The 27,499-nt window shown below is 39.5% G+C and overlaps 1 protein-coding gene and 1 long non-coding RNA gene across 4 annotated transcripts in view; one reads left to right on the top strand and one right to left on the bottom strand.

The window, feature by feature from the left end:
- Window positions 1-27,499, top strand: part of LOC134527159 (bumetanide-sensitive sodium-(potassium)-chloride cotransporter-like) — a 940,416-nt gene that overhangs the window by 222,992 nt on the left and 689,925 nt on the right. For both annotated transcript variants that reach the window (XM_063359554.1, XM_063359556.1), the window contains exon 3: window positions 13,412-13,492. In XM_063359554.1, coding sequence (XP_063215624.1) covers window positions 13,412-13,492 — 81 coding nt within the window. The remainder of the gene's footprint in view (window positions 1-13,411; window positions 13,493-27,499) is intronic.
- The window catches only part of LOC134527161 (uncharacterized), a 264,791-nt gene continuing 254,013 nt past the window's right edge, over window positions 16,722-27,499 (bottom strand). The window contains exons 1-3 of one of the 2 annotated variants that reach the window (XR_010074107.1): window positions 22,288-22,761; window positions 19,888-20,036; window positions 16,722-18,588 (exon numbers count right to left, since the gene is read on the bottom strand). This is a non-coding gene — a long non-coding RNA (uncharacterized LOC134527161). Of the gene's footprint in view, window positions 18,589-19,887; window positions 20,037-22,287; window positions 22,762-27,499 lie in introns of those variants that run through there. The other variant, XR_010074108.1, reaches the window with a different exon arrangement.

Genomic DNA, 27,499 nt, shown 5'->3' with positions numbered 1-27,499 from the left:
GGTTAGAATAAAATTATCCAGATGGAAATGTACTTTATAATACACGTACACACACACACAAGATGGCGTACTCCAGCAGGTGGTAGCTCCTGGTAGCATGTACTGAACATAAAATGTCGGATCCATGATGGTCGACAAGGACAAAGTCAAAATTCAAGGACAAAGTCAAATTTCAAGGTCAAGGTCAATTTTCAAGGTCAAGGTCAAATTTCAAGGTCAAGGTCAAATTTCAAGGTCAAGGTCAAAGTTCAAGGTCAAGGTCAAGGTCAAAGTTCAAGGTCAAGGTCATAGGTGTGGTGACCAGATAATTATACTAACATGGTAACAGCACACTCTAGCGGACGGAAACAAGATGGTGATCTCCAGCGGACGAAGACAAGATGGCGGACATGTCGTCATACCAGCTGACGATATATATGCTTTGAAAAAAAGTGGTAGGAGTCAGTCTGCCTGCATCCACCATTGAGGAAGGAGCCTGTCGCCATTTTTAGTTTTTTCTGCACTCACGGGGTTCGAATTGAGGACAGTGATCGATATAATCAATCAGAATTCGAATAAGTTAATTTTTTGATGAATTTTGGAATTTATCCCTGTTCACGCATGTGTGAATATTTACTGGACATAGACAATTTTCTCTTTTCTCTTTTCATCATGTTGACTTGTTTGTAGTGCTTGGCATTGTGGGTAAACAAACAAGGAGTCTAGAAAGATGGCGGTGTGTGTTAGTGGTTTGTATTTAGTTGTGGTGAAAATAAAATACATTATCCGGCAATAGATGTTGTTGAGTTTATACATCAAAACATAATTTGGTCCTCCGGGCCAGATAAAAGATATGAGCAACCAGTTTAAAAAAAATTTCCGTTTGATTTAAAGAGAAGCATCTTAAAATAACTACCTCGTGCGTGTGTGCTATTGGTGTCATGGCGGCTTCAACAACCGAGTTACAGCTTATCATTTTTGACTATGTTATGGACAAAGTAAACGAAGTTAGTGCAATTTTAAAGGAAACAGCCAACAATCCAGATCTTTTTGAAAAATTTGCAATTGCTTTTGAAGAAGTCTCAGAAAAGAAAGACGAATTGCTGGCTAACTACTTTGCTTTGTGTGAAGTACCGCCGAAACCAGAAGTACGAACAGTTGATGAATTGGGGACAGCCTTTGTGACGTTCGAAAGGTTGTTTAGGCATCTTCGTATTGAACATAATAGGTGTACAGTTAGAGCGGCAGACCTAACCTCTCGTGCAACATTCTCACGTGCAGTCCTGCCTCCACTTCCTTTGCCAGTGTTTTCAGGAAGCAGGGCAGAATGGGCATCCTTTTCTGAGCTTTTTAAATCCATTGTGCATCAAGATGTGTCACTCAGCAACGTGCAGAAACTGCATTATCTTATTGGATGCCTGAAAGATGAGCCAAGAGAGCTGGTAAGTAATTTGCCCCTCACCAATGAAAATTACGAAGTAATTTGGTCATTGCTGGAAAAGAAATACCAGAATCTACGCATTGCTGCTACCATTCATGTTCAGAAGATCCTTTATCTTCCATCTGTGCATTCTAACCCACCAGACTCATTATCCTGCTTTGTTAGTGTGGTTCAAGAGAATTGGAATGCATTAAGGGCTGATAATTTTCCAGTGTCTGAGTGGAGCTTTCTCCTACTGAATATTCTTCTTGAGAAACTAGACTCAAATTTACGTGTATCATTTGAAATAGCTGTGGAGCAAGATCTGCCCACTTGTGACCATCTCCTTGCATTCTTAGAGCATCGTGCTGTGGCGAATGAAAATGTTAAACTACTTAGTGTTCAAGGGAATCATGAGGGTAAAACCTCTACAGTTGGTCGTAGCTACAACAGGACTGCAACATTTAGTGTGAGACCACCCTTTAGACCAACCAGTGGCCGAAGCACTGCCCTCGTAGCAGTTGGAAATGTTCTGTGCTGTTAATTTTGTAACGAAAAGCATTCACTTAGTAAGTGTGAACATTTTTTGTCTAAGAACATTGATGAGAGGATGCAGTTTGTGAAGGAGCAAAATATGTGTTTTAATTGTTTGAAAAAACATCATTATGCTCAGAAATGTTTATCAAAATTTTCATTCAATCATTGTCAAAAGAGACACCATTCAGTTTTGCACTTCAACCACAACAATCACCCAACTCAGCCAGAGAGTACTCAAAATGATACAAATGATACTCCAGCTTATGAACCATTTGTAAATAAATTACAATCGCTACATCTGTCAGGTGATAATCAGGATCAATCAACTACCATTTTATTAACCACTGCTCTTGTGCATGTGAGAGATGGAAGTGGACAGTTTCAAGTGGTAAGAGCCTTGCTAGATGGTGCTTCAAAAACTACATTTTTGACTGAAGATTGTGTACAGCGGTTGGGATTGAAACGTCATCGTCAAAATGTCGAAATTGCTGGTGTTGGTCAGATTCCTGTGCCAGGGGCCAGAGGTATTGTCCATTGTTCAATAAAACCAGTGGATTCTCAACATATTCAGTTTAATGTAAAGGGCACAATTCTATCTGAAATAACACATCCCATGCCTTGTTCAAGAATCTCACAAGGCTCAGTTACTCACCTCAAGGGTTTAAAATTAGCAGATCCATCATTCGACAAACCTGGGCCTGTTGACATGCTCCTTTCAGCTGATATCGTCAGTGAAGTGCTGACTGGAGCTAAATTACCAGGGGAGCCTAATGCTTTCCACTCTCTGTTTGGTTGGGTTGTGAGTGGTAAGGCCAATTGTGAAACACATGTGAACCCACCTGTGTCATGCTTGATAAGAACAACTAACCTGGATGTACAATTACAGAAGTTTTGGGAAATTGAAGAAGTGCCATCAGTCGACCTTATATCAGATGATGACAAGAAATTTGAAGACCACTTCTTTGCAACACATGAACGCAGTGCTGAAGGGCGATACATACTTCGTTTACCATTCAATCAGGAGGTGAAGGACATGGGTCATTTTTTGCACTCTGCTTTATCAAGATTTGAGCGCCTAGAGTGTAGGTTGAAGAAGTCACCTGATCTCGCGAGGGAATATAGCCAGTTTCTCAAAGAATATGAATGTTTAGGCCACATGACCCGCGTGACAAGCATTCAGCATATTCAGGGTCAAGATGATGAAATAGCCTATGCCATTCCTCATCATGCTGTACTCAAGGAATCAAGTTCTACCACAAAACTTCGTGTGGTGTTTGATGGATCAGCAGCAACTTCTAAAGGCATCTCATTGAATGATTTGCTCCTTACTGGTCCAAAACTTCATAAAAACATTGGTGATATTCTATTGAACTTTCGAACTAGGCCTGTTGTTTTCACTGCAGACATCTGTAAGATGTATCGACAGATTCAAATCCACCCTGATGACTGGAAATACCAGTGCATTCTATGGCGACCGTCTCCCGAAGCAAGTGTCCATGTTTATCAACTGAAGACTGTCACATATGGTTTAGCATCTTCTCCTTACCAAGCTTTGAGAACCTTGCAGCAATTGGCCTTGGATGAAGCCCAGCAATATACTCAGGCATCAATAACATTGTTAAGAGATGTGTTTGTAGATGACATTGTAACAGGAGCAAATTCTGTAGAAGAGGCAGTGCAACTTAAGTGTGAACTCGTGGACTTGTTAGCTCAAGGAGGATTTGAGTTACGTAAATGGTCATCCAACAATTCCAGTGTGTTGGAGGATCTGCCTGTAGCACATTGCGAGACTCTCAGAAGCTTTGATCAAGACACAAGTCCAGCAGTTAAGGTTCTGGGCATTCATTGGTGTCCCATCACTGACGAGTTTATGTACCACATCAATGTACCCCATCTATCTGTCACAAAACGAGGAATTCTCTCCACCATTGCTAGGTTGTTTGATCCATGTGGATGGGTGTCCCCAGTTATAGTTTGGGTTACATATTGCTCCAGACTCTTTGGACACTGGGATTAGAATGGGATCAGCCAGTCACTGCAGAGGTTGCTCAACAGTGGTTACACTTCAGAACATCATTGTCTTCCCTGACTAATGTAAGGATTCCACGATATATCCATTTTCTGGATGCCTGCTGCATTCAGTTTCACGGATTTTGTGATGCCTCTGAAAAGGCATATGCTGCAGTGATTTATGTAAGCCTTGTGGACAATGTATGGTCTCAACCCATCTAGTAATCGCCAAGTCAAAGGTGGCACCACTAAAGACATTGTCCATCCCCAGACTTGAGTTATTGGGTGCTATGCTGCTTGCTAAATTGTGGTTATATGTGAACACATTGTTTGAGAGCAGATTGAACAATTTTACTATGTACATGTGGTCAGATTCAAGGACTGTGTTGTCATGGCTTAAATCATCTCCTCACAAGTTTAAGGCCTTTGTAGCAAACCGTGTGTCCGAGATTCAAGCTATCACACCCCCAGGAATTTGGCGCTATGTTCCCTAGTGTGCAACCCAGCTGACTTAGCATCCCGAGGTGTTTATCCTGATCAATTGATTGAGAGTTCTCTATGGTTTCATGGTCCAGATTGGTTGGTAGAATCAGAGACGGAATGGCCTGTAAACAAATTTGAGGTATCACCTTTCCTAGAGCTTCCAGAATGCATGCCGGTGCAAAGTCAGGCCCTTGCAGTGCAAGAGGACAGACAAAATGAATTGGTGAAATTTTTGGAAACATTTTCATCATTTTCAAAACTTAAGCGAGTAACAGCATGGATACTCAGAGCCAAAAGTGTGTTCTCAAAACTCCCGCATTGTGATTCTAAGATATTGAAGTGTGAGGAGATGCAGTCTGCACTGATGTTTTGGATCCATGTAGTACAACATCAGTATTTTATGAAAGAAATCAAACTCCTGAAGTGCAGTGAATGTTCCAGTAATTTGCGGAGTTTGTGTCCATTTCTTGACTCCCTCGGAATTGTCAGGGTGGGCGGACGTTTGCAATATGCTTGTTTGCCTGAAAGTACCAAACACCCAGTATTGCTTCCAGGAAAATGTCATCTTTCAAAGCTTATTGTAACCTTTTACCATATCACATATCTCCATGCAGGACCTCAAGCTACTCAATCTCTCATTCAAAGGCAGTTTTGGATTGTGGGTGCTCGACATCTCATTCGGCACTGTATTCATCGGTGTATCACATGTTTCAGGTTGACTGCAAGGTCTCCTGCACCTCTAATGGGGAATCTCCCAAGTGTAAGATTCTCACAAGTGCGTCCTTTTTTGAAGGTTGGTGTGGACTTTGCTGGACCCTTTTCTTCTAAGACCACCAAAACACGTAAAGCCCCAATCAGTAAAAGTTATCTTTGTTTGTTTGTGTGTATGTCAAGTAAGGCAACACACTTGGAGGTTGTGTCCTCACTATGTACAGAAGCATTTATAGCTGCTCTAAAAAGATTTGTATCTCTGAGAGGAACACCATCTAACATACATTCAGATCAAGGTACAAACTTTATTGGTGCTGACAGACACATGAAAGAAATTCGTCAAGCCTTGTTTACTGAGCCTGCCTGGCAGATGCTGCAAGATCACCTAGCTGATCTCAACATTGTGTGGCACTTCAATCCTCCCGCTGGCCCACAGTTTGGAGGTCTATGGGAGGCAGCTGTCAAGTCGGCAAAGGTGCACATGAAAAGAGTTATTGGCAATCAAATACTCACATTTGAAGAACTGACCACACTCTTTACTGAAATCTCAGCAATTTTAAACTCAAGACCATTGTGCCCTTTGTCAGCAGATCCCTCAGAATTTGATGTTTTGACTCCTGGACATTTTTTGATTGGTGCTCCTCTTGTTGGCATACCGGAACAGGATCTATCCCACCTTTTGGAGAATCGTTTAGATAGATGGCAGCTCATCACCAAACTGAAGGAGTGCATCTGGAAACGCTGGAGCACCGAGTATCTTCACACGCTCCATCAAAGGACAAAGTGGAATACTGCAGTACCCAATGTGGAGGAGAATGCATTAGTGTTAGTGAAGGATTCGAACTTGCCACCCTTGAAATGGAGAACTGCCAGAGGTATCAAAACTCACCCAGGTAGAGATGGTGTTGTAAGAGTTGTCACACTGAGAACCTCTACTGGAGAAATTGTTAGACCTGTGACAAAAATCTGCCCTTTACCAATATCCTAAACTTATGGACATAATCAGGAGCTTTTGTGATGTTTGATCTTATTCGTTTTGTGTTTTAGTATCAAGGTTATGTGTGTTAAGTATGGAAAAAAATTGTCATTTTTTTTTCGGTGGGCGGTATGTTCACGCATGTGTGAATATTTACTGGACATAGACAATTTTCTCTTTTCTCTTTTCATCATGTTGACTTGTTTGTAGTGCTTAGCATTGTGGGTAAACAAACAAGGAGTCTAGCAAGATGGCGGTGTGTGTTAGTGGTTTGTATTTAGTTGTGGTGAAAATAAAATACATTATACGGCAATAGATGATGTTGAGTTTTTACATCAAAACAATTCCGATTTTCTAACATAAAAATTGCGGATTTCCAAGATGGCATCTTAATTTCAAGATGGCGACCATAACGATAATTGCAACAGTGATGTCTTTCTAGAAAACAAAATGACGTCATCCAAAATGGCGGATTCAATATGGCCGCCGTGATCTACTTGTCCCATTACATTATGTCCTGTTACACGGTGTCCCGTTACGCTGTGTCACGTTACGCCCCGACAAGATGGCGGATCCAAAATGGCCACCAGGGTCAAGGTCAAAGGTCAAGGTCACAACCGTCCGAGATGGCTGCCGTGATGAAACAATCCAATATGGCGGTCATGGTATCCTTATTCCTAGAAATGGCTTAACTGAGGCTTGAGTTAAGGATGCTTAAGCCAGTTTTAGGAATTTTCAGCCACTGGGATTTTTAAGGACTAAAAACGGGAATTTTTCCCTCGAAACGGGAAATTTTTCCCTCGAAAAGTGAAATTTTTAATTTGTGGAATTTTTTGAGATTTTTCGGTGGAACTTTTTTCCACAGAAATGGAAATTTTGGCGAATTTTGAGGAATTTTGGGCAAATTTTGCCCAATTTTGGCGGATTTTGAGGGTCAAAGGTCAATGTCATACTTTTCCCGTTACGCTGTGTCCCGTTACGCTCATCCAATATGGGCGTCGTGACGTCACAATCCAATATGGCGGACACCGGCACCGGCACCACATCCTGCATCCTGCGCCCGGAAATACTTTTGTATACTACTCATGTCTACGAAGCATCCAGAACACAAGGTTACGAGACTGCGAGGCTACAGGTCTACGAAGCTTCCAGGACACGAGGCTTCAAGGCTACGAGACTACATGACTCCAACTGATTACAATAGCTCCATTCAGTGGTGAGAGTTAATTTATCTCATGCAAATAACCTGTTTAAGGTAGTATCGATTATTGTCAACATATGACACCACATGTTGCGTACAGGTAAATATTATTTAGTTCTTTTATGTAGGATGCGGGATGCTCACTAACGATCGCAAAAGAAGGAAGGCTTCGCTAGGCACCAAGGAGAAGGAAGTTCGTCTTATATGATTGTGATTCACAGATTTTTCTTGACATATTATTTGACTGAGTAATGGTTGTTTATTTTTTCATTCCACCTGATAAAAAAAATATTGTAAGTGTCGATTTATTAGCAGAATTTCACTAATTAAATGTAACTCTGAATAAAATGACATGACTCATTAAGTGAATATCCTTCATGCAGAGATCGAATTCTCACAAATAATCAGGAGCACTCAGAGAAAACCATCAGATGTCTAGCCAGGAATAATGATAAGCACTTGGAGAAAACCCTAAGATGTCTAACCAGGAATAATCAGAAGCACTTGGAGAAAACCATCAAATTATGAACAAGAATAATCCGGAGCACACGGGGAAAACGTAATGACAAGAATAATCGGGAGCACACAGAGAAAACCATAAACATATGGAAAAGAATATTCAGGAGCAAACATAATGACACGAATAATTGGCAGCACACGAAGAAAATCATTACACTTATCCTTGATATAAAAAAACAGAAAAAAATATTTAATAAATAACTAATAAATTTAAAAAAAATTAAAAATTAAAATATACAAAAAAATACATAAAATTCTGGCTTGTAGTAGAACTCTATCTTTGCTCAACAATGAGAAATTTACAAGTCTGCAGAATCTGTTTAGCCAAGTAGCTATGCTGACTTGTAGCTACATAAACAAGTAGTCTTGTAATCTTATAACATAAAGCTACTGGGGTAGTTGGAGCTTCGTAGACTCGTAGAATTGTAGCCTCATAGTCTCTTAGACTCGCAGCATTCTAGTCAAATATCATTGGTGCTGATGAAGCAAAAGACCGTTGGAGCCAATGTCTGTTGGAGCCAAAAGACTGTTGGAGCCAATGACTGATGGAGTCAATGACTGATGGAGCCAATGTCTATTGGAGCCAATGACTAATGGAAATAAAAACTGTTGGGTTCATAGACTGTTGGAGACATTATATCCTAACTTATCATTGACGATCGCATCCTACCGAGTTGAATGAACGAGAGAGAATGTGCCTCCTTTTCGTTAAATGAGGTTTCGTTTTATAGAATTTCCGTCCAAACGTGCTTCGTTCTCATTAAATACTTGTCCTGCGCGAACGAGGTGTAGTCATTGTGTGTACATTGCGTATATTGCGTATATTGCATACACTTCGTGTACTTTGCGTACGTTGCGTGTACTTTGCGTGTACATTGTGTAAATTGCGAGAACATTACGTGTTCGTTCCGTTTCCTGTGTGTACGTTTTGTTTCCGGTGTGTACTGTGTGTACTTTCCGTTTCCTCTGTGTACTGTGTGTACGTTCCGTTTTCTGTGTGTACGTTCCGTTTCCTTTGTGTACTGTGAGTACGTGCCGTTTTCTATGTGTACGTTCCGTTTCCTGTGTGTACATTGCGTGTTGGAGCTTGTATCTGATGGTGCGAATTGTAGCTATGGGCGCATTTGGATTTGATGGCGCGATTTGTAGCTCTTGGAGCCTTGTGTATATTGGAGCCTATCGTATATTGGTGAGATCGAAATCATGAGACGAGAACGTATAGCACCTCATCGAATTTTTTCGATCATATGATCTTCTTTTTTAAATGTAATTTTGACTCTAGTATTATAGTAAATGGTTCTTGATTTGACTAGCGTATTATTCCATCCGATGCATGTATATAAGCGAGTCCTAGACAGCGGGTCGCTCAGTTTGTTACTGACGACAATGGTGTAAGGATCACCTAATTTGTTTCTTCTGGTGCATAAGTCACGCAATTACCTGTTCTTGAGGCCTCGATGGCATCTTTAACGTCTTTAACGTTGAACTCGATGGATTTTGAACCATCTACAACTGGAACCCTGACGTCAGCGGTGATGGTTATGGAGCAGATCCCGTTGGCAACGTCAACTTTGGATGAGACTTCAACAGACGTGTTAGCGCCAGCAGAAGAGACATTAATGCCGGTAGTGCTGGCTGCACAGGAAAGCTCGTCGAACGCTGGTCCGCCATTGATGGAGACTTCAATTGGTGATGATTCGTCAGCAAACAAAAAACATCGGTGCTGTTACTGCAACAAGATTTTCTCAAACAACAGCAATGCTCGACGACACGAGAATAGAGAATGTGCTAAGAACCTTTATCGCAAAATGATTGGTTGTGAGAAATGTCACAAGCAATTTGCAAGACAAGATAATATGAAAACGCACATGAAGATATGCAAAGGTCCTACTGTTCGGCAGAAAGTAAGGTTTCTATACAACAACGCTGCATTGATGTTCATAAGAGTATGTCTGGAGATGGTGCAACTGCGGCATCGTCAGTTTCTGGATCGGGTCTGAAAGGCTCGTCTTCATCACCCCGGTATCCTTGCAGCTACAGTGATATGACATTCGCATTTGCTCATGATGCACGAAGTCATGAGAGGAGCAAATGCAAGAAGAATCCTTCTCGCATGAAGTTTCGCTGTGATGAGTGTCATGAATGGTTTACTCGAATTGATAGTTTGCGACGACATGCGAAAATATGTAAAGGTAATGTCCGTGCGCCTACTGCTCAACTACCTGCAGCCATTTCGACTCCTCGGTTAAGGTTGAAGGCTCGTGAGCGTACAACAAAAAAAAACAGATGCACAGCAACCGATTGCTATGACGTCTGAACATGGAACTAAACCTAAGACTGTGTTCGGAGCATTACAAGTGAACGATAATGGCTTCTACTTGGCGCAGACTGCATTTCGTGGAACATTGAAGGACTACTATTATCTAAATACGTTTAGTGAGTCGAAATACATTTGTATTTTCTTAATGATATCAGACAGAACATAATCAATCAACTTACTGATGGCGTAGCAACAAATGGACCCTTTAAATATAACTTGTGGTTGGACTGTATATATGGAAAGCCGTATCCGTTCGATGACAAAGTGAAAAAGTGTGCATTCATGACATCGGCTGCAGTAATTTACAGTTCTAACGATGTGAAGCAAACTGTTAAACACGGTGTCCGGAAACTCCGTCAAGAAGAGGAGAACTATGACAGTAAAGGTTCTGGTTGGTCTCTGTCTAGTATAAACCGATTAGAGCTAAAAAATTAGCCAATTTACGCCTATGCAGGTCTAAATGTTTGTAAGATTTCTAACCTTCGCCGGTGATCTTGTAGTAGAATAGAAATTATGTAATAAATATTATTTTGTAAAAGAACGTGTGGTGTTTAATTCCTCGAACCTGGCACTTTTCTGGTTTTTAAATTAAATTAATTTTTAGCTTCGTCCAGGATCGAACCAAGTAACTACTCAATAGGTAAATTAATGATTGATTTTATCGGGGAATTTGGGATTTTTTCTCGAATTTCTAGCTAAATAAATACACGATTACAAGATGGCTGCCGTAACGAAACATCCAACAGTAATAGGATCCCAGATGGTGGTCGTAACATAAAGTTTAACGTTGACGTCGTACTCAATCATGATGGTGGGCGTAACGGAAAATGCAACATTTATATAATCCAAGATGTTGACTGTAACGAAATGTCCAACAGTGGTTTATAAGTAATATTTTATTAAATTTTTATTATTTAGATCGATTAATTAAATTTTTTAATGATTTTTAAAATTTTTCCGGTCTTTCTAACATGAAAATTACGGATTTTCAATATGGCGGACATGACGTCATACTAAGTGAAGATATATATACTTTGACATAAGTGGTGGGGGTCAGCCTGCCTGCAGCCACTGCGAGGAAAGGATCGGTCGCCATTTATTTTTGCCCTCGCCGGGTTCGGACCGAGGACTCCGAACTCCGTGTCGTAAATGTATGTATGTTTTTTTATAAAAAAATTATTAAAATTTATCAAGTGAATTTTTTTATAATTTTTAAAAACAATTTCATTAAAATCGGATAATAAATAAAAATATTAAAGATGGCGGCCGTAACGGAAATTACAACGGTGACGTCATATTTCAAAATGGCTGCCATGGCATCCTTATTTTCAAGGTCATTACCTCGGCGGCTTAAAGCGGCTATCTCTTAGGAGTTTTAAGCCTCTTTTAGGAGTTTGGCTTCTTTCTAGGGCAAAACGATTTTTTAGATTTTCGAAATCCTAATTTTTTGGATTGTGGAATTTTTTGAGAATTTTTGACGGAATTTTTTTAAACAAATAAATGGAAATTTTGGCGATTTTTTTAGGAATTTTGGGCAAATTTTGCCCAATTTTGGCAATTTTTCGAGGGTCGAAGGTCAAGGTCCTACTTTTCCCGTTACGCTATGTCCCGTTACGCTCATCCAAGATGGCCGCCGTGATGTCACAATTCAATATGGCGGACACCGGCTCCCGGCTCCACCGCCTGGAGCCTGTCCCAGTATATCCATTTGTATACTACTGGCCTAATATGATATTTCATTTTCTTCTGGATCAATTATTTCATCAATGTTTTGTTATGACGTCACGTTAAACTATCGTCCGTAAACCGACTTTATATACAACCAATTTTTTTTTTAATTGAGTATTTTTAAGTTGAACACAAATGTGCCCATGTTTCAATTTTTTATATATAAATTGTTCTTTTAAACGCCTCTACCATCCAAAGCACCCGGGGCCACTATAGGCCCAGCGGTGTTGGGCCACTTTCTTTGATTTGTTCCTTTTGTGCTTATTAGTTGGGTTTAAGTTGGTAATCTTTGTTTGTAGTTTACTTTAACTTTATTTAAATATTTTATTTGCTTGAATAATTATGATTATTTAATATTTTATTTATTGTTTATATTTGTATAGTTTGCAAAGGTTTTTAATATAATATATTTTTTCGTTTATTTTAAATTGTTTTAGTAATTTTTACGTAATGCAATTATCAGATCAGAATGATTAACGTAAGGTATAAGGGTTTTTAATGTAATGTAATGTAATGTAATGTAATTTATTCAAGGCTTATTTACGTTATTGTGGATTTTTATACAAAATTGATGTTTTAAACAGTCAGGTACGAATCTTTTATAAACCAAAATCTTAAACTTTTTTGTATTTTTCAGTAACTGTTTGAAAGAATATATAAATTATGTTGAAAGTAGATGTGATATTAAATACCCCTCTCTCACGAACCCACTTAGGTTCGCTGGTTGTAACTTGTATTTATGACCTGTTATTTACAGTGTAATTTATTTTTGATTTATAATTTTTTGAGTCTGGCACTGCGGATTAGGGTGGTTTTAGGTTTGATTATTGGTAATTTTCGAGTTAAATATTGGTCACCTTCCAGCGAGTGCCGGGGACGTGTTCCCTCGTTTTTAAAAATAAAACAAGAGCTGACACGTGTTTCCCGAAGACGTCTCGCGCCTTCCCTGGCCGGTATCTCCGTGTTACCGTTTTTGATAAAATCGTTGTCGACAGGAGCTGCAGCCTCCATAGAAATAATGCCTGGGAGAATTTACTTCATGGTTGACACATTACTTGTCACTTACACCCTTCGACAATTTGGAAATTATTTTCTAAACACTGACAAAATATTTCGCCAAGGAACTGTGCCACTAAAATATTCCCTCAGAAAGCATAATTTGTACTGTGCATGCCTTTAATGATCAGTTGTTTACTACAGTTGTTCACATGCTACATAATTTCAGTTTTTATTTGCAAATTTTACAGTTCTCGCGAGTTATTAGAGTGTGCAACTATGTTGGTTTACGTGTAAAAAAATCTGCGAATTTTTTATTTTTATTTAAAATTGACTAGTTATTCTTCTCATAAAACTTCGTGAGGTTGCTATCTTTGTGATTGCGCTTATCGAATACATCATATATAACATTCTTAAGAGCGTTTTTCTTAGTATTTGGAGCCAACAACACTCTTTCTCTGCTGAAAACCTAAATGCCTTTAACATTTAATGTATTATTATTTTTAACAGAATTGTACGATTTGTTTACAGGACAATCGCGAGGGAGAAGATGAGGAAGAAAAAAATAAGAAAGGAAAAGTCATTAAATTCGGCTGGCTTGAAGGCGTGTTTGTAAGTAACGTATAAACATACTATATCGATAGGATATGTTACAAAAACTGAAAAAATACTATGTTCAATGCATATATATATATATATATATATATATATATATATATATATCTAACTGTAAAATAATTAAAATTTGTTTTTGCAACTGATTATTAGCTCAATAAAGCATTCAAGTATTATTTATGTAAGCGTTTTTACACTTCTGCATACAAACATAATATATTAGTTTTTTTTAGAATTACGCGTATTTCCTAAAAAAAGCTGGTTCAGAATAGGTACATTTGTAGCTTTACTATCCAGGCATGCACATAATGGGTCATTTTTTATAACGAAAAACTCACCTCTCTGTATAAACTGCGACCTATATTTTAAGCATGTTTTGTAAAAAATATATTACATAATCCTAAAATAATTTTTAAAATGAGATAATAAATTTTTTAGGTAAGTTTGTTGTAATTTATAAGCTCTTTTAATAATTGGCCATTCAGCTATAGCCATGTAAAAATAAACATTGATTTCCAAGAATTCAAACAAATCTTTCCTTACCAGCATTAGGTAAACATTTTCGGACTGCCTTTATGCTGTATTTAAAAAAATACTAAGCTTGTTAAAAATAATAATAAATGTGTTATTTTTTCTACTGTTTATTCTCTAAAAAAGCTTGTTTCCGAACTGTGATCTTACAGAACCGTATGTATAGCGGGATTCTCAAAGGCCTAAGTGCGTATTTTGTAAATAATATTACTTTAACACTTTCAGCTATGACTCGTAAATACATAGCTTAATTTAAAGTATCTATAAGATATTCTTTCTTATCACAGAAATAACATGTGGTCATAAAAAAAATTAATTAACAGTAAATTTATATATAGCCGGTCCTGCGCCACGTGCCAGGCGGTGGTGGTGTTTTTCCGCCATCTTGGATTAGTGACGTCATGGCGGCCATCTTAGACTCAAAAATTACTCAAAAAGACTTAAAAATTCTCGTTTTGAGGAAAATTTTCCCGTTTTCGAGGGAAAAATTCCCGTTTCGAGGGAAAAGTTCTCGTTTTAGTACTTAAAAATAATAGCTGTTAGAAATGTCCATATTGAGGCTTAAGCATCCATGTATACAGCCTCCAATAAGCCTCTGCCGTCATCATGGATTATGACGTCACCGTTGCAATTTCCGTTACGTACGCCATCTTGAAAATCTTTATTTATTATCTGATTATAAAGAAAAAATTTTAAAATTGATAAAAAAAATTTAATTAACTTTTTTTTTAATAAAAACTGTTTGAAAACGTACTTTTACGACATGGAGCTTGGAGTCCTCGGTTCGAACCCGATGAGGAAAAAAAATAAAAATGGCGACAGAACCTTCCTCCAAGGAAGCCGCTGGCAGACTGACTCCTCCCACCACTTATGCCAAAGTATATATATATCGACACATAGTATGACGTCATGTCCACCATATTGAAAATCAGTAATTTTAATGCTAGATATTCAAGAAAATTAAAAAAATAATCAATCAAATTGAAAAAATTAAAAATTATAAAACATCACTTAAAAACACTGTTGCTTTTATCATTATGGTCGCCATCTTGGATTATATAAATGTTGCATGTTTCGTTATGCCTCGTCATCTTGGTTGAGTACGATGATATTGTTACACTTTACGTTACGATCACCATATTGGATCCTATAAATGTTGCATTTTCGTTACGGCATCCATCTTGAAAATCGTAATTTCAATGCTAGATATACCGAAAAAATACCAAAAAATATTATAAAAATTGCCTACTTCAATTGATTAGTTATATAAACGATTTAGGTCCTCGGTTCGATTTCCGGCGAGAGTAAACCAGTAATAAATTAATATATTTAAAAAATTCTCAATAAAATAGAATAAATAATCTTACACCACATGAAACATTTCGAATTATGTCACCACTGTATCAATCATCGTTACGGACGCCATCTTAAAAATCTTAATTTCTTATCCGAATTTAATGAAAAAAATTCCAAATTCATAAAAAAATTAACTTGTTAGAATACTGATTGATTAGATCGATTCCCGTCCTTGGTTCGAAACCGGTTAGAGCAAAAAAAAAATAGATCCTTCTTCCACGGAAGCTACCTAGACTGACCTCACACCACCAATACCAAGGTATATATATCGTCAACTGGTATGACGTCATGTCCGCCACCTTGTCTTCGTCCGCCTGAGGCCGCCATCTTGTTTTATTCTGCTAGTGTGCTAGCGCCATATAAGTATAATTTTCTGTTCACCATACCTTTGACCTCGATGGTTGGCATTGAAATTGACCTTGAACTTTGACCTTGACCTTGAAATTTGACCTAGACCTTGAACTTTCACTTTGACCTTAAAATTGACCTCGAACTTGAAATTTGACATTGACATTGAAATTTGACTTTGACCTTGAAATTTGACATTGACTTTGAAATTGGTCTTGACCTTGAAATTTGACCAGACCTTGAAATTTGACTTTGACTTTGAAATTTAACCTTGACCTTGACCATCATGGATTCGATATTTTGTGTTTAGTACTCGCTACCAAGAACAATATTTAACATATATTAACCAATAGCGGACATTGCCACCATCTTGTTTTCGTCTGCTGGAGGACTCCATATTGTGTGTACTTGACTGATAGAGTACATTACCATAATACTTGTTTAAGTTTTAACCGCTAGAGTGCAGTAATAATTTATTATTACTAAGGTGCCCGCCATCTTGAAATTTGGGTGGCATCTTCGTAATTTGTAATTACTTATCTAGAAATTCGGGAAAAAATCCAAAATACATCAAAAAATTGAATCATTGAAGTAATGATTGATAATATCGATTCCTGTTCTTGGATCGATCCTTGAACGATCCAAATTAAATTAAATTTTATTAAAAAAATAATAATTTCAATAAATCATGATCAAAGTCCTAAAAGAAACTTAAAATCATTTACTACCATCATCCTATAAATTATTACGACCGCTATCTTAGATATTTGTATTAATTGACTTATTAATTCGGAAAAAATTCCAAAATTCATCGAAAAAATCACACATTACTTTACATATTGAAACGATACTTGGTTCGATCTATGGACAACGCTAAAAATAAATTTAATTTAAATACCAGAAAAGTGTCAGTTTCGAGGAATTAAACACCGCAAGTTCTTTTACAAACGTAATGTTTATTACATAATTTCTATTCCACTACAGGATCACTTGGCGAAAGTTAACAATTTCATAAACATTTAGTTCCGCATCGAAGTGAAATAAATTCTTAGCTCCAATCGGTTTAAACTGTTAAGGGGGGGGGGGGGGGGGGGAAGAAAGAAAAAAAGTAAGTCGTAAGATAAGTGTAAATAAATCGTCAATCGTAAAAGTTACGGGGGAGAGAATCGTAGCTCTTTACATAAAAACAACTCGCTTGCTGGCTTCATGATTTGAGAAAGGCATTAATCACAATTCCTCTTAAATTCATAAAATCCTTTAATGTACCTTGGATCGAAGTTAATAGGTTCGTCATCCCGTACAGGATGTCTGGTGAGAGCTGAACTAAGGAGATTTTGCAAAATAACATAATACTAAATTAAAATGATTTTATTCTAAAGTCAAATAAAGTAAAATCGGTCTTGACGAACATTTACAAAGCGGGATTAAAATTTACAACAACAATCTATTCATTACTTCCTTAACTACTGAACGACCTTACAAGAGAGAAAGAGAGAACTTCACTAAACTCTTCCCTTATCCTTACGAATACATCTTAACATATAATTAAAATTAAGACAAAGATCAAGCAATACTCACATTTTCCAAGAAGCCTTTCTTGATCGATTACTTAAAAAAAACTAACGTAGGGGCCTCTCCTGCCCTTAAAACCCGAACGAACATTACATTCTTAAAAACTCTGACTTATAAAGACTCGTGACGAGGGCCATAGCCTTTGCCCGAGTGCTTGAAGACGACTACATTATGAACTAACTTAAATTACATTACGATCTAAGCAACTCGTTACCTCAGATGACGACCATAGCCTCCGCCTGAGTGAGCCCCGAGCTACCACACACTTGCGCTTAAATTCGCGCGCCCTGCCGCGCCTATAGCATAACAAATGCTCGTTATTGAAGCCAAATTTACTAAACAACCCACTAGGATATCTGGGAAGGCTACCCCCCTCTACCCGACGTGCAGGCCACACCGCGCGGTTTGTTACGACAGCGCGCCCCAGTAAATGCGGCCCGTGGCCGCGGCACGCGCGGCCGAACAACAAACAAAAATCTGCAAGCCCGCAGCGCGCTGCGCCGGCTTCGTGCCCCAATTATATGGGCACGCCACTTGCGCTGACGAGTGAACAGAGCAGCCAGCCCAGAGTCCCGTCAGTAAAGTCCCTAAATTTGATTTCAAAAACCCTGTAAAATTTTGAACCGCGACATAACCCTCCCCTCACAGAGCTCGAGCCCCATCGAGCTACCTCAAAACTACAAAGTGTATTTCTCCATCAAACCATAACTATAAATTCCTTATTTCACAAAAATAATAATGTTTCTTAGGTCCTTACTTTCTGAACATACATCTAGATTCTGCACAAGATCATTTAAAACAACAATTATTCATTAAACTAAAAATGTAAAACTTTTATCTGGATATTTCTCCTAGGTACATTCAGAGGCTGAGTTCTCAATTAAAAAAAAAATTGCTCTGTTAGTGAAGCTCTCTTTACAAATTAAATTAATGTTCTTAGTTTCTCAGTATTTGTTAAATTATTTTATAAAATAATAATGTAAGAATTCTTGATAATTATTCTTTTTTTTTCAGTTTCCGTTTATCACAATACTTCCTTCGTTCTTCAAAAAAAATTAAGTGTCCTTACAAAATTATCAGTGTTTCAATTAATTAAACTCTTATCTCGTGAAGGTTGGTGCAACTCCTCGAAGTCAGTGTTGTCGAGAAGAGTAGCTCCCTGGGCTGGCCATCAGCAAACATCACTCAACTCCAACCGCTACTGGACTGGCTTCCAGGGCAGCTCACATCTTCTCCCCACATCTGCTTCAGAGTTGTGCCATCCTCATCACGAACAAATTACAATTCTGAAACATCATCAACAGGCATTACCAACACGCCTTCCAATTACAGAACTAACATCTAAACTGCAATCGATGGACAAGGATGCAAACACAACAATAAAATAAAATTAATTAATTCATTTTAAATTCAACTGCTAACATAAAGTATCCCACCCTTAGCATAATCTAATCAGGAAAATTATTTCAAAGGAAAAACGTAAGGAAGGGAAACATGACCTCCAATGATTTTTTCTAACTCTTGACTCTTGATCTTCTCTAGACAGCATCAAATAGTCGCCACAAAGTAACTAGGTTGAAGGTCACTTCACATGACCCACCCATAACCTCTTCTTTTCTTCTTTTCTTCTGGGGGCAACCACAATGCCCACCAATCTCTCTCCATGGTGCCGAACCAGCTATCCCATGAGAGTAAACAACGAAGTCAATAGAAGCTCAGAGGGGAAACACCAATCTCTGGCTTGTCGAGTCATAAAACAGCTTTATCTTCTTCTTCTTCTTCTTCGAGTAAAACATCTGATTAACCTTGCTACTATTCTTCCAAACAATAAAAAAAAAAGTTCATCAGGTTCTCTTCATGAAAACACAGTTTAACTAATAATTCTTCATTTTTCTTCTTCTTCTTCTTTATTTCATCTGTTAGATGTACCTCATAGAAGGCCATGTTAGGGAGGTAATAGGGGAAAAAGAGTGGCCAATTCCCACCCCATTACCCACCTAGATCATGACTAATTAACTTTTAAATTTTTTTAATTCAAACCAATTAAAAAAAAAACATTTTTATTCAAACTTTTAAATTATAGCTACTTTTCCTTCAGAACCTCAAAAGCAAATCTAACTGAAACTGTGATTTACTGCATCCTTGTTCCATCCAATCAGTTTGTTTATAACCTTCCTTGTAAAGTATAAAATTTTCAAACATTAGTATTTCAAAAAAAAAAATTAAATTCTGGTGTCCTTAAGTTAAAATACATTAAAATTTCTTGAATTTCTTAAGGTTTTCAGAACCCTTTCCATTGTATAATCCACAACACTTAAAATCAACTAAAAAAAACAAATCATAAAACCAGTAAGATCATCGGACCTACCTATCAGTACTGTGAACTCGAAATGTTAAAATTCCAAACCAAACTGGGTAAAAAAATCTCCTAACCCCTCTGTTAATAAAGAAAATTAGGTTTAAAATTAAACTTAAGGTATTAGTTCTCTTTGACATTATAACTTTAAAAGTTCTATAAAGAATGTTTATCACAAAAAAAACTCCAGTTACTGTCTTCCAAAAAAAAAAAAAAAACTTTAAATGACCTTATTAATCTTCACTTGCAAGTCCATGGCTGCCAGCTCTCTTCCCTTGAATCTTCAGTCTTGGTTCTTGTTTCAGTAATCTTGCATCTTGTCTCTCGAACTCTTGCAATCTTGTAAACTGTGCTGCTGCTCAGCTCATCTTAAGGAATCTGTAACAGTTTCAAATACATGTTAATTTAAGTTACATAATTCCTATTTTATCTTTGGTCCTAAAACAAAATGGTATTATTAGTACACATTACCCTAAAACAACATTATTATTTATTGTATATTATTTTAAAAAATTTCTTTACCATAAAATACTCTTCTTTTTTTTCATTAGGCCTATTCATTTTCCTTCTTCTTAATTACATTCTGCTTCAAATGTTAATCTTAACTTAAGACCTACCATCTATTTATTATTCATTACATTATTTATGTTACCATAAATTCCCATTTAAGTTTCTAATACTTCCTGTCAAAGTCATTCTCTCTCAAAAAAAAATTTACTTATGACTCTTAACTTAACAAAATAAATTTTTTATTTTATTTTTTACTCTAGACTTAACTCATTATTTATTCTTAGTTACTTAATTTCTATATGTAAACTTTAGTGCTTACTTAAAAAAAACTACCTTTTTCTCTCTACCTCTTAATCTCTTTCAATTATTACAGTAATAATGTTACTTTGCATCTTAAAAACCTTTCAATTAAATTAGACATCTCATAACAATAACAATTCTGCCTATACTCTTCTTATGGGTATCCAACCCAACAAAAAAAATTTCAAATTTCTCAAGTTTCCTCATACTTAAATATGCAATACAAATCACCTCTGTGGTGCCTGTACCCTTTTTGGCCTACCACCTTCTCCTCATCATCATGACAACTCTTACTCCTCATGGTCTGTCTTCACTGTTCCAAATCAAATTATCTCAAAAAAAAATTAAAAACAAATTTATTATTTTAAGAAAACAAAAATTAACATTGAATTTACTATGGAGCCTGGAAATTCAAATGTCCCACATCAGCTTACATGACTAAATCCCATGGAACCCCAGGTTTACATAACCTGTGCCCAAAAAAATTTAAGCATGCCAGGCTTTCCCTGCACTGGTTTTACAGCATCACACACTATTTAGGGCCCCTGATCTGCCATAAGTCCCAAGGAGTTTTCCCACAACCCCTCTCTACATAAGCGCCTACCACATTCCTCTCAATTGGCTATCGGTTTTACGGCATTCTTTTGGGATCCGACCATCAAGTTAGGGCTAATCGAACACTAAACCTCCATACTTCCAAATTAATGTAAATCAATTTAACTTTCTCTCTAATTTCTTATAATCCAAATAAATTATCTAAACAAGCCAAAGAAACTTCCGAAAAAAAATTCATAATCTTATCTTCAAACAATTAAAATTAAAATAAATAGATTACTCTTTCTGTTTTCTCATTAATAACTGTAAACAAATATCATGTCGTAAATTTAATCCTGCTTACTGACTCTTAATCATAAAATCTCATTCTTCCTAATTACTAAACAATTTCCTTAAGCTGTTACTGTATCTCTCACACTCAAACTCCACTGGCTGAATATCTCAACTAATTAAAAAACAATTATCTAAGTAACCTCTTAAAGAAACTCCTCCCCAATTATTTAACTTACTTCACATTATTTTATTTCATTACTTAAAACACCTTACTAAAAAAAATTTAATTCAATTAGCTCCCTTCCATTATCAACTTAATAAACTTTCTCATAAATTAATTTAGTAAAATTCAATTTGACACTTAGGTAGGTACACTAGCTCACTACATCAATGTTTCTCATTTCCCTTCTTCCTAACTTTTAACACATTCTCTAACTTAACCCACAGGGAATTTACCTCACAAAATAACCAAAAATTTCGCTGTAGTGCCTATCTGCTATAGGCCTACTACACAGGGGACTCTAACCCCATCAACAAAATTCATTGAAATGGTACCTTATCCCATACAGGATAACCACTTCGGTACTACACTGGGGATCTCCTGCCCCCATGCTACTAACAACTCTCAGGGTTCTCCTGACCCTTAATTCAGTAGTCAGCCCATCTCCTATGAGTCTGCGCTACAGTTCTCTCGTCCCTACTCTCCCTCAGGGACACAACACCTCACAGGTTAGGGTCCCTCGCCCTAAAGAAAACATTAATTTTGTCTCTCTGTTCCTTTGGAGTAAATTCCCTCTACACACAAAAACACTATCCTTCCACTTTTCTCAATGCTAATCCATTTTATAGTGTACCTCCTTACTAACTGTTTACAAATCCCAAAAATTATTTTTTAAAAACAGGGGTAGAATTTAACTAACAAAAACATAAAAACTTACAACGAAACACTTCTAGCCTATACATCCTACACTTCTTAAAATAAATTACTTACATACTGAAAGTTCCTCTTCTCTTTAAACACACTTAAATTTAACTTATTTAACAAAAGTCTATTTTCTTATCGCTAAGTTACCGTACAGCTGATCAAAACAAGGTCACGGCCTGTCCACGTCTCTGTTCTCCGTACAAGCCCGTGACGTCACCGAATTCCGTCAGGTCCGCCAACCATCGCTTGTCGGTTCTTCCGTTCTCCGCTAGGTCTCAGCACCTCCCCGTCACTTCTTCACTCTGCAGCCGTGTCCACTGACGTGTCATTCTGAAACAACTCTCAACATTTTTCTAATTAAAACACAACATAACTATAAATTCTATAACTCTCTTTTAAATAAACTCTCGTGTTATCTCAATTACTTTATAACGTTTATCTTTCCGCTCGACTTATTTAATTCGTACGTCTCGTCTCCTACGCGCACGAAAACAAAACAAATTCACTTGAAAATAAATCCTATTTACGAAAAAAAAACTTTATTTTAAATTTTAACTCTCTTAACCTAGAATTTAAAATTATCTTTAATTAAACTAAACCAATTGCAATATCTTTATTAAGCATTTAAATTATAATGTATTCTCCTCACGTAATAATCCCCGATAAATCTACATTGAGGGCAAGATTGTGTTGAATGTATTTGAGTATTTTTCAAAAAATATGAGTGTGCGCAATGCAATTAAGGAAGCTTACTATTCTTCTGGTCAGCTCTGTGCTACTCTTATGGAAGAGGTATCAACATTGGTCAGCGGTAGCGATAGTGATTAAAATGTATGTGATGTTATTAATTTCTTAATCAAGTTAAAGTTACATTTATCGTATAAATTCCTATGAATGAAATGTGTGTGAACAGATTCTTGTTGTAAGTTAAAGTTAAAAAAAAATAATTCCTTATCGGCATAGCCTAAAGGCGCAGGAAAATTTTAATGATTATATTTCTTTACATTAGAACAAAAAGGGATTTTTATATCCTTAAACCCATATTTTTTTCCCCCTTGCAGTAATGGTTGTTACAAAATATATTTTAATCGAATCTTGAACATAATATGTAAAATGTATCAAATAAATACGAAGGAATTTAATAGCGATGATGGTACCAAATTTTGAATTATTTTTCTATCCTTCTCAACACCAAGCATCTTATCAAACATTTTTTTGTCAAAGTTTTGGAAAATAATTATGATATTTACAAACAATTTTAAACAGATTTGATAAGGTGTCTACTAAGGCAGTTACGTTTTTTTTTGTCCGGTGAAAATATTTTTCGAACCCATGCAGTTGTCGCGGCCTCGTCTCTGGTGAAGCTGTGGAGACGGGGTGGACGTCGCTCGGTCGTTCAGTTGTGTTGTTTGCCCGGCGCCAGCTCTTGGGTAGAGCAGCCTCACACTCTGAGGCGGGAGTGGACCGTTCGGCCCAGTGCAGCTGACCGAGGACGTGCTGACAAGGAGTGGCTAGCAGGAAGATTGGGTGTAGAAGAGAGGATGCCCGCGGTCTCACAAAGAGTCGCTAGCGGAAAGGATGGAAGTTGGAGAGAGGGATGCCCGCGGTCTCACTATGAGTCGCTAGCAGAGGATTGCCCGCGGTCTCACGAAGAGTCGCTAGCGGATGGGTGGGCAGAGAGAGGTAGAATGAGAGAGAGAGAAGGAAGCCCGCGGTCTCACTAAGAGTCGCTAGCAGAGGATTGCCCGCGGTCTCACAAGGAGTCGCTAGCGGATAGGTGCGAGAGAATGAGAGAGAGAAGGAAAGAGAGAAGGAAAGCCCGCGGTCTCACGAAGAGTCGCTAGCTGAGGAAAGGAAGATGAGGAATTCAAGCCAATGATACCACATTTGACTGAGGTAATATTTATTCTCCCAGATTGGCTGGGAGAGAGGAAAGCTCACAATAATAACTATTCTCCCAGATTGGCTGGGAGATGAGAGCTGTCTAGGCTTGTTAGCCCGCACAATTTATACAAGTTTCTTCTAGAACCATCCGTGTTAAAGTTTTACATATTTCTATCTCTTTTGCATGATGATGATCTTTTGCATTTTACAATATTATTTCCACATCTACAAAACATACTTCCAGCATACACTTAATAATCTACCTAAATATTTACAATAATAACATCTATAAAATAACTATGATACATTGTCTCTTTATATTTACACTGCCATCTGGTGGCGAGTGGTGGCACTACCAGGGCCATGGCTGCAGTGTTGCGCCGCGGACAGGACTGTGACCCGGGTTTTTTATTTAATAAAGAGGAGGTACGACGTCAGACCCCCCCCCCCCCTGGAAAAGCCCGGGTCTAGGCCGTCCGCGCGCCCTCCAGCAGGCGCATGATGCCTTCTCTCCTCGTAGTTGCGAGCGTCAGGGCGGGCCCGCCGGTTCCGGACTCCCTGGGTCGCCATTCACCAGTGTGGCCAGTTCGCAGCCGGTGACATAATCTGCCAGGAACAGTGGGGGCCGGCGGCATCGTCGGCGGTGTCTCTGGTTGTCCTCAGCTGGTTCCTCCACGTTGACCCGGAATTCGGCATCGGCTAGGGAGGCTCCATGCCCCCACCCACCTCGGGTAGGGGAGGGTGGTTCTGTTGTCTCAATGTCTTCCGGTTCTGTCACCAGGGGCTGCTCCTCTGTGGTGTTTACGCCCGCCTCTGGTGTCCCCGTGACATCAAGGATCTGAATTCGTGCTGGGTGCCTCCGGTGCTGTCGCCTCGGGGTCGTGGCAGGGGCTTCTGCAGGCCTCTCCATTCTTGTCCTTGGGCTCGGTGTTCCCTGGAACAGATGCTGCATTCCTTGGGGTGAGACAGATTGGTGGTTGTCCGGCATTGTTCCTGCCACATCTGTCGTAGGATCCTCCACGGTATTGCCCCCTTCTGGGAGTGCTGTTTTCCGGATGTGGTCCCGGTGTACTTTTCGCCTTTGCCTACCCTGGCGCACCAAATACGTACTTTGACTTAGATGCTTCAGGATGCGGTGTGGTCCCGACCACCTGGGGCTCAGTCCAGCGCAGTAGTTCCTAATTGCATTGGATAGGGGATGTGTGCGGACATACACGTGGTCACCTGGCTGTAGCTCTGGTGGTTGTCGTGTGGTATGCGGAGTTATCTGCTGAGTGTAGGCCCTCTGGGGTTCTCGCGCTGTTGTCAGCTCAATCGCTTGCCACCGACAGCGATCCTCGGGGTCTTCCACTTCATCTGTCATTCCGTGGGCCGTCCATTCACCGTGCATGGTCCGTATCTCATCCAGTCCTTCTGCTTGCTTTGCTCGTCGATGCTCAGCATCTGAGGAGGTGCATTGGGCGTCGAGAACTAGTTGTTTGAGTTCGATCAGGTCCGCTGGGGGTGGATCATCTTCCACAGTGAGCAGGCGACAGGTCATGTCTCTTGGCCTGTGGTCGTGTGCTCTGTGGTAAGGTGGTATGCTTCCTAGTGTATATACTGCCAAGCGCTCACGTTTACCTAAATTTACCAGGCCTGATGCTGGTGAAATCAAGGCACCCTGCTCTACCAACCATGGCTGTCCGAGTACCAAATCTTCTCTGAGTCCTTCTACCACGACCGCTGAAGTTTGGGTCACCATCTCCCGTATACCCACAGTGATGATGGCATCTCCAATGGCTGTCCCGGTTCCAGTGTCCGTAGCAAGGCGCAGGGCACAGTGTCTGGGTGTGATATCTGCGGGTGGTACACAGTGCTGGGCGACGAATACATGGCTCGCCCCTGTGTCTATAAGTGCGGCAGTCTGTCTCCCGTTCAGGGTGATGGGGATCCGCATCAGTCGGTTTTCTAGCGTGGTGAGCTGCCCCAGTTGTTCAATGTTGTTCTCTGTGGCTTGCGGCAGGGGATTGGATGGTACGGGGGTTAAGTCTGTAGGTCCTACACCCCCTACTGCCCATTTTCCCGCTGGTTGTTGTTGCTGTTGGTGTCTCTGGCAGTCCTGATGCCAGTGATACGTGCCCTGTGGGCATCCAAGACGGCACTGTGGTGGTCGGCCTCCATCGCGCCGATTGCCTGCATTCCGCCATCCTGGAGATAAGTTTTGGTCTGTCCCACCAGGTGGGCCCTCGATCGCCTGTGTTGCTGTCCGCCATGGACGTTCCTGTGGTATGGCCCTGCTTGTCCCTGCAGGTGCTCCAACCTGATGTCTGTGTCCTCGTTCGGGGATAGTTGTCCCAGTCCGACGTCCCAGGAGGTGTCTTAGGTTGCCTTCTGTAGCTGTTGCCTGTCGTACGTAGTCCTCTACCGTCCCATTGCAGTATGGCCTGAGGAATGGTTGCAACTCTTCTCGCATTAATGCAGTAACTTCTGGCAAAGCTTGCTCGGGGTCTTCTCCTGGGGCTATGCGCCGGTACAGCCGCAGCTTGTTTGCCACGAACTGTTCTACTGACTCTGAGTCCTTTTGGGTCTCGCCGTAGAAGCGAGCCTTACAGCTCATGACTGCCATGCGGTCGTCGAAGCGCCGTGTTAAGCGGGTAGCGAACTCCTGCCACTGCATGTCATAGCGTCCCCACAGGTTCCACCACTCACGAGCTTGCCCGTGTAATTGCTCACTCGTGCGTTGTGTCCATTCTTCCATCTGCACCCCGCATTGTGTCAACCGTCCCTGACACCACTGCACAAACTCGCATGGGTCCTCATGCGCTAGCCCACTGAACTCTGGTAGCACTATGCGTCCTGTTGCGGTAGCTGTCCGCCCCATATGCACGTTTGGTTGCACTGCTGGGCTTGCAAGCACCTCCCAGTCTATGAGGTTTGCCCCTGCCTTCTGTGTTGGTGCCTGTGTGGGCCTTGGTGTTGCTATTGTATCCCAAACCAATGTACCAGTTGGTAACTCTGATCTCACTAGTTTGTCCTCAGATGTGTTGTGCCACTGTTCCTCTCCTGTCATTAGGTCAAAGTCCCTTGGTGGTTACCTGTTTCGCATGTGGTTGTCAGTCTGTGTGGTAGCATTGTATCACGAATTTCTACACGTTCTGTCCTGCACTTGTTTAGTAGATATACACTTCGGGTCGCCGAATGCTGCTGACTGTTCATGAACTCTGGTAGTCTCGATGATGAAGTGCCCCACGTTGGGCGCCAAATGTCGCGGCCTCGTCTCTGGTGAAGCTGTGGAGACGGGGTGGACGTCGCTCGGTCGTTCAGTTGTGTTGTTTGCCCGGCGCCAGCTCTTGGGTAGAGCAGCCTCACACTCTGAGGCGGGAGTGGACCGTTCGGCCCAGTGCAGCTGACCGAG

The sequence above is a fragment of the Bacillus rossius genome, chromosome 1 (assembly GCF_032445375.1).
Source record: "Bacillus rossius redtenbacheri isolate Brsri chromosome 1, Brsri_v3, whole genome shotgun sequence".
In the NCBI taxonomy this organism is placed as follows: domain Eukaryota; kingdom Metazoa; phylum Arthropoda; class Insecta; order Phasmatodea; family Bacillidae; genus Bacillus; species Bacillus rossius.
Note: the sequence above shows the minus strand (reverse complement) of the source record. Positions and strands in the feature narration are given on the sequence as shown.